At 46.0% G+C, this 15,323-nt stretch overlaps 1 protein-coding gene across 1 annotated transcript in view; it reads left to right on the top strand.

Annotated features, from left to right (window-relative positions):
• LOC116414339 (uncharacterized) overlaps window positions 1-15,323 on the top strand; it is a 50,770-nt gene that overhangs the window by 33,064 nt on the left and 2,383 nt on the right. The window contains exon 3 of the mRNA XM_086912770.1: window positions 5,843-5,992. Coding sequence (XP_086768896.1) covers window positions 5,843-5,992 — 150 coding nt within the window. The remainder of the gene's footprint in view (window positions 1-5,842; window positions 5,993-15,323) is intronic.

A 15,323-nucleotide genomic window follows, 5' to 3' on the forward strand; every position in this document is an offset into this window, starting at 1 on the left:
AACGACGATCGACGAGAAGGGACCACCTCGTCGTTGATCCTCGTCAGAGGAGAGCCCTCTCTTTGAGAGACGATCGAGATACGCGCGCACGAGAAAGAGAGAGAGAGAGAGAGAGAGAGAGGAATGCAGGAAGAGAAAGCATACGCGAGAAGATAATGGAGGGGGTGACGGGGAGCGAGAGTGGCGGCGGAGGCCCGAGTCGAGAGAAAGACGGAGCAGAGAGATGGAAACGAGGAGGAGGAGGAGGTGTAGATGGGCACAAAAGCACGAGATATTCAACCCTATCGGATCGTATATATCTGCTCCACCCTCCCACCCCATAAATTGATGCCAATGTACCTACGTGGCCCCGCCACGTTATACGTCTGAATATTACGCACACTCGGCCCTCATGGACATCGGGGGTGGCAAGAGGTGGCAACGGGTGGGACTAGGGTAGCAGGGAACAGGAGGAGGAGGAGGAGGAGGAGGCGGGAGTGTGGGGGAGTGGGCGTGAGGGGGGGAGCAATGCTTCGAAGGGTGGCCAAAGCGGCGAGGCACGGTAAGGGAGGGGTGTAGGCGGCCGCGTACCTACACGAGTCGCACACCATACCTCGGTTATACCGAATAGAACACAATTAAGTAAATGAGCACGGGTTGCGCGCGCTATAGATACCCTCTATTATGTGTATTGATCTCTAGCACGGACTCCAGTTACACGTAATACGTGTTTTGTCATTTGCGCGTTCGTACGTACCTGCCGATCCCCCTCCACTCTGTCTCTCCCTCTCTTTCCCTCCCTCTCTCTCCCTCTCGGTCTCTCTGTTTCTATGCACGGATCACGGATATCAACGCGGAGGAAGAGAGAATCGGATGAAACGAGCGGAGAAATGAATACAAGGGAGGAGGAGGAGGAGGAGGCTAAGCCTTGTGGAGGGTGGTTTATCATCTGTTGTTGTCGTTGTTGAGGCGCCGCCTTAAGGCGAATTTTTTTTTTTAGATCTTTTCTCTTTTTTTTCTTTCTCTTTTTCATCTCGAAGAAGCGCGTCGAGAACAAACCGATTGCTCGCCTTGCGATAAGATATCGAAATTTTCGAAATTATCGGCCGTCTCGTCGGGGGAATAATGGAATTTTCTGCCAATCGACCGGACTGGATTCCTTTATTTTTTTTCCTATTTTTTTTTTTTCTTTCTTTCTTTTTTTCCTTCTTTCGAGGACGAAAAATTTCACGGGATCGTGCCACCATTTTTTTTACGACTTCCGAACTCTTTCGCGCGGAAATAATTTGCGTTAATTCTCGGCCGGCGAGGTGAGAAGCCGGATACACGGTCTCCACGGTGGCATCGTGGAGAGAGATGTAAAGTTTCTGGAGAAAATTTCGATGAAAGGGAAGGAAAAGAAAAAAAGTTGCTTTCCCCTTTCGCAAATTTGCATTATTCGCGAGTGTACGAATCTCTCGACCAGAGATTCAATTCTCCCCTCCATCGATCATTTTTGTAACTCTCGTTACACGTTAATAAAAAGGAATAATGGTTGTAATAATAATAATAATAATAATAATAATATCGGGAGACTATTTGGAAACAGTTCGTTGTTTCTCGACTAACTGCCGTTTCCACGTAATGTACGGTCACACACACATACACGCGCGTGTGTGTACGCGATACGGCAACAGGAAGCGGAAAGATAGTTATCTAGCGAATAGGTAAAAACAGTGAGAGGGGCGAAGAGAAGTGACCGTGTAGACGCCATAGTTATTTATTTTCCCGAGGCTGATTATAATATTACGCAAGCCGGCGGTGTATACACGGTCTCGTCGTAATGCGGATGCAAATACTCGACGAGCAACCGTGTCGAGTCGAGTCGAGTCGCGCAAATCTTCGGCCGGATACTGTATTTTATTCATACGCTCGTCCACCTGCGAAAAAAGGAAAGAAAAGGAGAAGGAGAATGGCCGCACGCATTCTAACGCGCCACGTCCAATTCCTTTCGCGCGCCAACCTTCTCTCCTCGAGATCTCCCGAGAGTTGTGCATACGCGATACATTTACAATTTAAACCGATCGGGCGAGAACGATCGAGGAGGCGAATAAAGAGAGAAAAGGAGCTATCCCGGCTAACGGGGAACGAGAAAGAGAAAGAGAATCCGGCGGAGAATCACGTTCGCAGACACGTGAGAGAGTTATTATGCGTTCCTTGATTCGTCACGTAGATATATGCTAAATTTTCCTTTTCTTCTCTTCTCTTCTCTTCTCTTCTCTTCTCTTCTCTTCTCTTCTCTTTTTTCAACATTCCAAATATTCCTCCGACAATGTATTCGTTTGCGAAACAGAGGGGAGGGGTATGTGTGTGTGTGGGGGGAGGGGGGAGTTTAGAGAGATTATCGGTTCGTAAAAGTGAAAGTACATACGTTTCTAGTAACTATGGAAAAATCTTCTCCTCGGATTATTTTTCTCGATCGGCTTCGATTTTAAAAGGAATCGGGGCGTGAATGGACGGTGCTCGAAAGCGAGGCGGATACATTAACGAACATTTAGGTATGCAAATTTTCTCTGCTGGTCGAAGCGATGCGACCGGTAGGTTAATAACGGAAACGTAGCCTCGTAAACGAAGAAAATGAAGAGGCTACGTTAATTATTTTCCACTCGAATCTCGATTTTATTTATATTAAAAAAAAAAAAAAAAAAAAAAAAAAGAAGCATCACGCGATGCGAACACGATATAAAGATATTATATATTATTCTTTCCGCTCGGCGGAATTGTCAATTTCTCTAATAAACGGAAGCGCAACGTCACGAGAGGATCTTATTTAATTCGTACGTCGCATGGAATACCGGTTATAACGATAAAGACATTATACCACCACCACCACCACCACCACCACAACCATCACCGTCTGTGTCCATATACCGATTTCCTTCCTTTCCTTCGCGCGTCTGTTCCCCCCATCCGTATACGTACCCATACACCTGTACGTAACCTGTCATTGTGTACGTACGATGCACTTACGTAACACACGATGCAAAGACACGTGCATCGGATACGTCTCGCCTCCTCTCCCCCTCCCCCTATGCGCTCTTTCGCATAACGATATATTATTTATATAAGCGGACCTGTCCCGGCGAATCGTTCCACTCTTCGCAAATTGCCACGAGAACCGCGTAAACCGCGGAATAATGGGCATCGCCGTTCGAGCCGCTCCCGAACGAAATTTTCCGAAACGAGCGATCCTCCTCCTCCTCCTGACCCGCTTCTTCCCTCCTCCTCTTCGCTCGCGATCAAATGCGATCATATTTTTCGCGATCGCGTAACTGACTCGTTCGACGCGATCAAATTTAAGGTGATGAGAAAAATTTTCGGATCGAGAATTTGGGAAGAGGGATGTGGTTCGTTCGGTGCATCGAACGATTATTAAGAACGACGTAAAAGAACGTCGTTTAAAAATCTGCATCTGTCGATTCCTTTCGCGAGTCGACAAGGGGGACAGTTTTAAAATTCATGTCGAACTTACATTTAACTTACGCTTGATAACGGTTACGTTAAAGAGGAGTCGATGATTCGAGCGTGACGAAACATATCTCGAAATAAAGAGATATCATTTATATCTTCGAAGAGTGTAATATATCTGCAACGAAAAGGTTGATTGAAATGGAAGGGAAAGAAAGATCGAAGAACGCAATGTATCCCGAAAAAACACGTGAATGAAATTTCCTCGATCGTTCGTTCCACCGAACATCGAACGATCGAGAGACTTTCGAGAAAATTTTTCCCCTCCCTCCTCCGGAAGTGCGCGGCCTCGCGTTATTTTCTGATTTCCCCCCCTCCCCCTCATTCATTCACGGTCCGCCGTTTAGTTTCGATTTGCCGCTTCGTTACAACGAGCGGGAGATTTACACGGTCAGATAGGATTGTTGCCGGCCTGGCATCTCCTCTTCCGCCCTCCCCCAGCTAGGCCGCTAATACCCTCTTCCTTTAACGCCACCGGTTCGTTCCTCCTTCTCCTCCTCCTCCTCTCTCTCCTCCTCCCCGGTAGTCGAATATACCGCCGCCCACCGCGGTTGCGATACAACAGGATACAGAAGTGTGCAACGTTATACACTCTTCTCTTCTCTGCTCGTGCCTTTTATATAACCGTCTGTCGTCACCGGCTGCGATCTCCCCGGCGATATCTCGCCTCGTAATCGCGTTCTTCTTTTTCTCCCTCCCTCTCTCTCTCTCTCTTTCTTTCTTTCTTTCTTCTTTCTTCTTTTTCTCCGCCCGGTCGGCCGATCTTTCCTGTCAGATAATCCGCTTAGCGTGTACTTTGCATTTCAAATAACGCCGGTCGGACTCCCGATCGCGACTCCTCCTGGCGTTCATCCATCCGGGCATACGTTCCAGGCCGCTTCCGTCAAATCGACTCGTCGATTCATTCTCCCCACGGTGTTTCTGCGTATTTCTATTTCTATTTCTTCCTTCGTTTTCGGGGGATGGTGGCTCGAGATAATTTTTTTAATCGTTTCATGTTTCTTGATTTTATTCTGCGATAGAGTTTGTATAAATATAGTATATAGTATTCCGGCGTGGGTTAAAAAAGGGAAAGGATATATTTCGTTGCATCAATCGATTTTCAGGGGATGATGGGGATGATGATGACTCTGACGATGAGTTGAACGATCGTCGTTCTTCCAAATCATCTCAATCTTAAAAACGAAACCACGAATTCTTCTCGAATTCGGTCGAGAAAGTTATTGATTTCGGGAAGCAACACCGTTAAAAAAAAAAAAAAACAAATCGATTTTTGGCGGCGGCGGAAACGAAGAAAACGGTTAAACGTACTCCAACTTTTCGAGCCGCGCCATATTAGGCGTAGTATCCACCTTTAACCTATTCCCGTGTTCGACGTTAAATGGAAATTTTTATCGGGGCGGGAGGGAAGGGTCTGGTCGAAGGAAGGGTGTGGAGGAGGACGTGGATGGAGGAAGGTGAAGCGAAAGGGGAATGATGAAGGAATAGGGAGAGAAGAGAGAGAGAGGGGGGGGTATGCGTGCGCGAAGGGGCCGAGCGGAGAAAAAAGGAGGGAAAAAAAGGAGGGAGGGAAAAACGCGAAGGAGAGAGAGAGAGAGAGAGAGAGAGAGAGAGCACGGTGGTGTGGCGGTGCGCCCAGCAAGTAATAAGTTAGTAATAATATTTTCACAATATCTCTCCTGGATTGGATGTTATTTCATTATATTTTATTGCCTCTTACTATTACTCTTGCCGGCGCGCAACCCCCTCCGCCAACCCCTCGCCGACCAATACTATCGCAACCACCACCAACGGCCCGGTTGCGCGTCCCAGTCGCTCTGTTTTATTATCTCGAGCCTCTCTCTCCGGTGCCGGGGGAATTCACTCGCGGAACTCATTATTGAGGAGTTTATTCTGCTGTAACCATTGCTACCCCCGCACCCTCCTTGTTTCTTCCCGCCAACTCGCCTCTCCGCTTTCCCCTCCTCTTCCTTCTACTAAAAATCTTGAAAATACCTTAAATTTCCTTTCGTTTCTCTTTCCTCTTTTTCTTCTCCTTCGATTCGAAGATCTTCGATCCTTCGATTCCTTCTTTCTCTCCGTTGGAATTGAGAACGAGAATGGGAACGAGAGTGATAATTTTTTTCCTCGTATTTGCTTCCACTTGTTATTACATATTGTATTTATATCTCTGTTCAAAAAATGCACGAATTTGTTGTCTTGATCTTTCTATAAATATATAGTAAAGTCAACGAGAACAATTCCCCCTCCCCCCCCCCCTCCCCCTTTAGTCAAAACGAAGAGTCACGAATAATTTATTTTCATTTTCATCTTACGACGAATTCACCCTCCCCCGTATTTTTTTCACATCCCGTAGATCGTCCAGCCAACAAAATATCCAGAGCAGGGAGCAGAGATATATCGTGTTCCGATATGGAGTTCGAGAAGAGCAATGTGGCTGTCACGGAGGTAACGCGAGCTCCGCTATCAACGGTATCGACGACGCTCCAAATCTCGTAATCTACAGGTAAGCTGTCGGATTTGTCGCTGCAATTTTAAGGGAGGGGAGGGGAAAAATCTTCCCCTGCCCGTGGAAAATCAATGTAAATATCCATCGATTATCCGCCCGTGTCGGCTGAAACAGCCTGTTGCCGCAGAATTGACGTGAAGGAAAACGTGTTGATTCGCAGAATCATGAAACGAAATACGAGGCGGTGTTCATTCTTGTTTTATTTGCAATATTCCATGGTAACGCTCCCATAAGACGTGCAGCTTACGTGTGTCGTACGGCATTGTTCGAACGATCGATTCTAAAATATATCAATTTTTACAATATTGAATTATAATAATAGTATTATCACCTTAGGGATGCATATATTTTATACTCGAATTCCTTACCTCGAATGAAAGAGAATTCTCGTGTCTTCGCTCGCGCGCATCACATATATTTTACGATTATATTCGCAAAAGTAGAGGACCGAGATGTTTCTCCCGCAATCTTAAAATTATTCGATCCGTAATTCGATTGATATTCCATTCGAATCCTTTTCTCCCCGATTATGCGGAATACGTCTCGATCGTTCACACCGTTTCGACGCTCTTAACGAACTCTCTTCTTCGCTTCCCCAAGAAAGGAGAAAGAGAATGCTTCGATTTTCGTTCGTTGAAAAAGAAAAATTGACGAAAGATGCCCGGATCACAACATGAGCGGCATCGTGGTAGCGAAAGGGTTAAATATCCCTCTCGAAGCGTGGTAAACATCGGTCGTTAACAAGCGGCTCGAAGCGGAATTTCGAAGAGGGAACACACAGAAGGAACGTATTAATATAAACTTGCCGTGACTAATACAACAATTTATCCAACCGCGGCCGTTTAAACGGTTACGACCGACGATTCTGTCGCGCGTGTTAACTCGCGCGCGTTTAATTCGTCCCGCGAATTAACCCGCTCGCCCACATTCCTCCTCGATTTTCTTTCTTTCGAACGTCGTCCTCGTCCTCGTCGTCGACGCTTCTTCGCATACGATCTCCTCCTCTTCGGCGTACGATCCACCCTTCTCTCTCTCTCTCTCTCTCTCTCTCTCTCTCTCGGATACCCGACCCAGTTCGACGGTAATTTCATTCAATTTAACTTTATTCAATCTAATTTAATCTAATTTCCCTCGCCCTCTTCTCGTATCCTCTCGTACCCGTTCTCGCGGTGAAAAACGAATTTTATCCACACGATTCCTTCCTTCCAATCTTTATTATTTATCGCGCTCTCCTCTTCTCTCTCTCTCTCTCTCTCTCTCTCGGTGAAAAGATTTGGTTTCGAGAAATATGAAAATATACTCGAATTAAAAAATTTGGTCGTCTTTTCCTATATATATATATATATATATATATATATATGATATAGTTGATCATCGTTTCAAAAGTATCGTATCGTTCTCTCCCTTTCTCTCTCTCTCTCCCCTCTTCTTTCCCATCTCCGTCGTTCCGTGACCCTCATACGTTTAATTGTTATATTTATAAAGGGGGCAGGGCTTGGCGTTGCGTGGTGATACCCGGTCGAAGGGATACCGCCGCTTTTTCTTTTTTGGGGGAGGGGGGACGAGAGCGACCCCTCGTCCCTGCAGATCGATATTATCCCGAATATTAATTCGATTTTCTTGAGTCTCTCCGTCTCTCTCTCTCTCTCTCTCTTTCCTTCTCGCCAAGAATTTGTTTTTTAATAATTGATCACTCCGTTGTTTAACGGCGGGGGTATCTCGTTTATGCATTCAGGCCCTTTTACGGTGTTTCTAGTGTATAATAATAAAATAAATAAATATGTATTATAATAATTAATATTGTATGAGAAGTATTATAGAGGCGCAAAATACATTTCCATTAATTCCAAGCCAAGCATTTCGCAACGTTGTTTCTCATGTATGTATATATATATTCAAAAGAGAGAGAAGAGGGTATTTTGCGAGATTGAAAAGAAGAGAAGAATTGGAATTTCCCCCTCTCCCCCCCTCCCTTAGAATCGTATATATCGCATTTCGTTCGAAGTCGATCGATAATCATTTCGATATTATTAATTGCCGCAAAGCCGATCATTAGAGTTGCTGCTCCTCCATCAGGGAGGCGGGCTCGATCCAAATTGTTCGTGCGGCAATGGTAACCGGAGACTTGAATCAGGAACTGCTTGCCCTTTATTCCATTCTCAAAGAGTGTTGGAATTGAAATTGATTTCAAACCTCACTTTTCAAATCACTTTCACAATATCTTTCGAAAAGCTTGGAAAAGTGGAGTGTTCGATTCGGCACAGAAGGCGAGAGAGATAGATAGATAGATAGATAGAGATGGAAACGAGGATGGCTCGAATATTGGACAACTAATTACCTAATCACTCATTATCTGAGCCGCAAGCTCAGGGACCAGGTAGATCGGTGGTAGGTTGCTGGGTCGTAGAATAGGTTGCCCAGAGGGTCATTGTGATACGCGAAGCAGAATCATGCAGGATCGTATATTATCGATTGGAGGGGGAGTGGGTTGGGAGGCCAGTCGACCCTTAACACTCGCTGCCTCTGTTGGCGATCCCGATACCACGACAAACAATCTCGACGAAACCCTTCTCTTCCTCTCTCTCTCTCTGTCTCTCGTGAATCTTTCGTCAATTTCTTCTTCCTCGCTCGATCGAACCAAGCCACGAATACTTCGATCCCTCGAAACGAAAGGATGGAAAAATTCGAAGAGACAGAGGGATTTAAAATAGGAGCAACGCGAACGGAACGTTTATCTATTTCTGTTCTGCGATTCGACTCGATTCGAGAATAGATCCCCGCCGTTAGACGGGATCCTATGCCGTATTGATAAATCTCGATTTCCAACGATTTCCACTTGGATCAATTATCAAGGATTTCGATCTTTAAGAAAAGAAACCTCTTTGCGGGACAGATTCACACGATAAACCCTTGTTGATGTATATTCGACGACATTCCAGCTCCACACGGCTGCCTCCGCCCGATACACACCCTTAATAATCCTCTTACGTGCCATCGATTGAATATCAATCGCGAACGGTCATCGAGCGGAGAGGTGAGGGAGGGGGGCATCGATCCTTCTTCTCCATCCTCCAGGAGAAGGATTAATTTTATAATCGCGAGATTTCTTTCTCGCAGTTTTATCGATCGGTTTCCAACGTCTACGACTTATCCGTGGTAATTGTAGCTGCAAGCGTGTGGGGGCTTGGCCGAGGAAATGGCGGGCAGACGAAATGTAAACACCGCGTGGCTCGAAAAAAGGGTACGATTTAAGGTCCCGGGCGGAACAAAGGCCCCTATTTAAGCAGTTACCTCTTAACCGTCGTAGGATCTTTCTTCTATTTCTTTTTTCTCTCTTTCTCTCTCTCTCTCTCTTTCTTCTGTTAATTCCTCGCTGCTCCTCGATCAAGAAGACCGACGAAGCGACGAATGGCGTTCTTTCTCGTCGCATCTCGTTGCCATCGAATGAAAGGGGAGGGATTAAATATATATATATATATGTATATATTGGTCGAGATAATTGATGGAAATCGCCGGGATGAACGCGTTCGTTCCTTGCTTCGGTGGAAATCTGTGGGGGAAAAGAAAAAATATAGAAAGAGAAAGGGGGGAGGGAATGGAAGGGAGGCGCGGGGCCAAGCGATCGGAAATAAGTGGTACGATCGGGCTTTCAAGCTTTCTTGTAGCGCGTTCCACCCCAACACGGGGATGACAGCCGTTGAATAATAGAAGGAGCCACGTCGAGGTTAGATATTCTTACGATCACCGAGAACCCTTCTCTTCCGGCGATACACAGCTAAAATCCTTAATAATTCATGCCGCTCGCTCGAGCATTATCCGTGCTTCCGATTGCATACAACTATATAGCAGCAGCGCGATAACTGTATCGAACTGTGCGTCGTCGTCGTCGTCGTCGTCGTCGTCGTCGTCGTCGTCCCTTCACCCTGCCGAACAAATTGATTATCTCGAAGAAAATTCGACGAATTGTCCAATTGCTCGTTCGAAAATGAATTGTCCCTAGCCGATTTTCGAAGGAAGGGGAGGCGTTGGAAATTGGAAAATTCGCGGATCGGATTCGATTAAGATCGGAGAGGGAGGAAGAGAGGGATTAAACGAGAGACATTTTAAAAGAGCGATGCTACGTTTCGATTATTCAAGCGCGATTAACGCGCCAATAGATCCATTGCACGCAACTCTCCCCTCCTTCGCCTTTTCTCGAGCGTATTTACGTTTCGAAGAGACGATGGTGGTTTCGATTGTTTCATGGAAAAACTTAAAAATCATTACTTCGTATACTTATTACGAAAACAAATATATAATTACGCGTATACGAACCTCTTCTATTCCTCTTATTCCGTATGCAGTTTCGAATGCTGTTCAACTTTCTACACATTCGAAAAATCCTATCCTAGGATTCGCATTTGTCGATACTACTATTTCACACCATTGTCTGTTTACGTAAAACGAACAAAGATATTTTAAATTTCCTTATAAATAATTCCCTATGAAAGGTTCAAGTCCAAGAACGAACGACGAAAAAAAAAAAAAAAAAGGAAAAATAGAACAGATAAATTCTATCCCTATATAATTAAACGTCACGATGGATCGAACGAGCAAATGCATCGATCATCGATCGATGATATCTACGAAAAGGGAGGAAAAGGCCGACTTGAAAGTGTCTACTTGCATCGATAGCCTTGCTTCGTGTACACGCACGCACACACGCGCTACACCTAACGAACGCCTAGACGCGTACGCGTGTACATAGTGTATCGGTACAGGTATAGAGAATGGCGTGGAGGGGAGGGGGGCGGAGAAGTGAGACGGGGGATGAAATGCGGGGTCGCAAGTCGGTATTGTCGTCGGTTACAAATCAAATACCCGATATCATTGTTTGGTACAAGCCAGCCACCCGTCCACCCACTCCCCTTTTATGCCACCCCTTTCTGCAACGTTAACCCAACCCTACACCTCCCCTCCTCCCCCAACCTGTGTACACCCTCCCGCGACTACGACTAATAACTGCTGGCAGAAACGTTGTCTCCCTCGTCTAGGCCTAATTATCGCCTTGCGCCTCGCGCTCGTCACGCCCGCTCCCGTCCTTCTCCAAACCCTCCCACCCCCTCCTTGTTCAACAGAGGATGGGGAAGGGAGGGGAATTTTTCTTCCCGCTCGACGAATGCGAAACGAATGGGAAAATCGAGCGGATCGGGTTTGGTCCAATGGAATTTCTCAACCCTTCGCACTCTATATCGTGTCTATATTTAAGAATTAGGGTTTGTGTCAAGGGTTAGCCTAGGGGATGTAATTATATATCGTGTGTATAATTCGGTTAATGGGAATAAGATGTAGGACGAAGCGAGACGAGATCGAAAGTGGCGGGCTCGTTTTACGGCCACTGGATGGAAAGGTACAATTTCGATCCGTTCCGTGAATTTTTTTTATATCACATAAAATAACAGAGTTACTTTTTTCTCGGTCGTAAATCGAGAAAAAGCGTCATCACGACATTTCACGAAATACGAATCCGGGTTTCCAGTTTTCCTAATCGCGGAGGAAGGGGCAATGTTATATAAGACGCGAAAGGGGGACGAAAGAGAATACGCGTGAATAAAGGGTGGTGAAAGTAAAAGGCGGACGAGAACGAGAGGAGGAGGAGGAGGGAAAAGGAGGTGAGACTCGGCTAGGCACCGCAACGGTAGACGATTAATGATTCAGGGGCAGAATTTCGCGATGCTGAAATATTAAGCGCATAACTCTCTCTCTCTCTTTCTCTTTCTTCAACACTTTTCTTCTTCTTCTCCTCCTTCACTCGTTCCTCCCTCTCCTACCGTTCGTCCCCTCCTCCTCGTCTCTTCCATCTCGCTCCTCGTTATTCCCCTCTTTCCCTCTCTCTCTCTCTCTCTCTCCGTCCGTCTTTATTTCTTTTCCACCCCGTCCGCCTCTTTCTTCCTCGTTTGTCTACCGGCTCGATGTGTACGCACCGGGTCCTTTCACGTTGCACGCGCACACGCATCAATGCCAGCCTCCGCTCGCACGCTTAGCCGCGCGGCAGCATCATCAATATTTCTCTTTGCTCGCTGTTCTTGTACAATACGTAGCGCAAGTCTGTCCCTGTAATTCCGCGAGGAACGGCCCCAGCCAGCCAACGATTACTCGGCAAATGGCTAATTTCCAGCCACCCTGTACATATCGCGAACAGCAGTTGATTCACCTTTTTTTTCCCCCCCTCCCTCCCTCTCTCTCTCTCTCTCTCTCTCTCTCTCTCTCTCTCTTTTGCAAATCGAGATCGAACACGATTTTGATCCGCGAGACGAGAAAAATTTTTTGCAAGCGATGGGACTGTAATTCGAAGACACGATCAATTTTTAACCAATTTTTCCTTTTCGAAGATCTTCGACGAACCTTCTTGCTTCCTCGAACGACAAACGACGGAGACGAGAATGAAAAATCCCAACGCAACCGATGCTTCGTCGCTTTATTTCGCGAAGCGAAGGGGGAGAGGGGGAGGGGAGAGAGGTCGGCCGTTTCCGTCCATTTCCTCTTCCACGATGTTTTTTTCTCATAACTGGCCCGAACCGACCGAGAAACTACTGTCCTCGCATCCGAGAAGAGAAGTCAGGACAAAAGTCGGGCAACGACCAACGAATTCCTCGCGCCGATCGTCGAGAACGCCGCCGAATTCTCTCTCGATGCCGCCATTTCGACGAGACCGCGAATAGAGAATGTTTTCCCTTGGATCGAGACGACTCCTCCTCCTCCTCCTCCTCCTCCTCCCCCCCACCCTTCCCTGCCCGCGTCGGCCGAGTCGAAATTTTTCCGTTCCCTCTGAACGAGGGAGGGAGGGGGGGGAGGGGGAGGCGTTAGTATACCGTTTGCAGTTAAACAATATTACGTAGTAAAATTTATGGCCCCTCCCCCCCCCCTCTGGCCTCGCCCTTACAATGCGCCCTCGGTGCCACGGCTGAAAGTATCAACGATATGAGAAATACGAGAGGCGTTATAGCCGGTGCCACCCCCGCGCCTACGATGATCCACGGCTTAACGGATACCGCCTCGTTTCTCATCTCTCTCCCCCTTCTTTTTTCTTCTCGAAAATCTCCTCGTCCGTGGCGGGTTTCTCATGATGACTCGTTTTCGAACATTGAAACATTCGAAATTCCGTGGATGGAAATTTTTTTTATTCCATGACTGGGCATCGAGATGGGGAAATTTCAAACGGGGATTCGTGCGACGGAGAGTTGCGACGTCTTCGGCGATGAGCGAACGAAACGTTAGATTCGTAGGGCGAGAAGAGGGAGGATCGCCGAAATCGAGGCTGAGAACGGAGAGGTCGCAGTTTACTTAGCTTTTTATCGTGGCGCAATCTCACGCATGTAAAAATGCTGCGATATTTCCCTTCCTTCGGGGGAGTCCCGCGAGTGTCGTTGCTCGACGTACGGGAGATGCGACACGTTCGTCACGCTCGATTCTCGCGCTTTTTACGCTTTTAATATAATACGCGCGTGATTCTCTTCTCTGTTTATACGCGCGATATAGAATCGTCCAGGGTCAAGGTTTCTTCTTTTCTTTTCTTTTCTTTTCTTTTCTTTTTTTTTTTTGTTAATTTAGAATTCGAATCGTTTTAGGTGTTCGCGCGTTTTTTAAAAGCTAAAGTATCACGTGGACGACTCGCTCGATCGATGATATCAATCGAGCGATTAAACTTCGATCCACTTTTTTTTAAGTGAAAAATTATTCGTGTCGAATCTGGTATTTCTTCTTCTTCTTCTTCTTCTTCTTCTTTCAATTCGCCAGATATGCGGTATAATTTAACCTTTTGGCTCGGCCAAGTGTGATTTTTAAAAAGGACATTCATATTTATGAGTAATTATTATATGGCATGGTAATTATTCCGCCGTTTTATTTATCATTGTCGACTCAACTTCCATTAAAGCAATTGATGAATGTCGCTGAAACGTGAAAAAAACAAGCTCGTTATTTTATTCATCGACAAGAACCCGTTTCCAAAGGGTTGTCTATCATTGCGAGAGATTCGGAAGAAATCTTAATTCGATCCCGAAATAACCACCCGTTTGTGGAAATCTGTCGTACGACAAATTTTCGAATCGTATTCCTTCCCTCGTTTGCAACTCGTAATCTTCGAATATTATATTATCCGATGTGTTAATTTGTAAAATTTAAATCATAGAAGCACAAGTGAGTGGATGAAATAATATTAAAACCGACATAAAGATTTAAGATATTAATATTATCCAAACTGTTGCTAACTGCGACGCAATACTTACGAATACGTGAGCGAAGCATAATACGCTCTATAGAAAAGAATCTATATTCAGCTTTCCTTTTTCTAGATCTACAAACACGATCAACTTACCATTCTCTCTCTCTCTCTCTCTCCTTTCAAATTATATTATATACTATAGTATTCGACTCGAATCAATTATTTATCGGTTAAACACCTGGTATGGCTCGGTCGAACTTGGTAGTAATCCAAGATACTACTAGTTTCGAATTGTTGACTTTCAACCGCGCCTCGAAGACGGGAGAGGAGAAAAATTAATCGAGCGATCTCTGGAGGGGGGGAAGGGGAGAGGCAAGATGGTCCCAAAATTCGCGTTAATAGCCATTTAGGAGTGTCTGCCGGAGTCGAAGGGACAGACGGGCATCGTCTCTTTGTACCCTTAATTTCATTAGGTCGGCCATCTCTCCTTTCTACCGGCGAACCGTAACTCCGTTATCGGGAAGCACGACTCCCTAAATACGACCCGTTAATATTTTTCCCCATCTCGAGGAAACGTTCCTCGACGCGTCGTTGTCGTTAAATAATCGTTTCCACCCCCGTTCCAATCAAATTAGCCCGTTCCACCAACCGTGGAACCATTCTCTCTCTCTCTCTCTCTCTCTCTCTCTCTCTCTCTATATATATATATATTCTTCCTCTCCTTGTCCCTTCGAAAAGAAGAAGAAGAAGAAGAAGAAGAAGAAGAAGAAGAAGAAGAAGAAGAAAAACTACTCGAAACAATTCTCACAATAATAAGAAATAACAAGATCGCCACGTCTCTCCGATCGAATTTTCCCGGGCGAAAATGGAGGGCAGTTCAAATTCCGAGGAGACACGGTTAAAGAAGAATATAATCGCGCGGATCCACTCGTTTAAGTCTCAAGGCGTGAGGTGGTGGTGGTGGTGGTGGTGGTGGTGGCGGCGCACGAAAAAGCGCGCGGTTTCCGTCCACGAGTTTCCGTTCCCGGGAACAGGCAAACGGAGAGAAACTGCTCGAGAAATCGGCTGCGAAAGAGGAAAGGCTCGATACGAGAGGAGCGTCGCGATCGACGTATGGACAGCGGC

This window comes from Apis florea, unplaced genomic scaffold, assembly GCF_048593485.1.
Source record: "Apis florea isolate Af1SG1 unplaced genomic scaffold, ASM4859348v1 contig_3493_pilon, whole genome shotgun sequence".
NCBI classification, from domain to species: domain Eukaryota; kingdom Metazoa; phylum Arthropoda; class Insecta; order Hymenoptera; family Apidae; genus Apis; species Apis florea.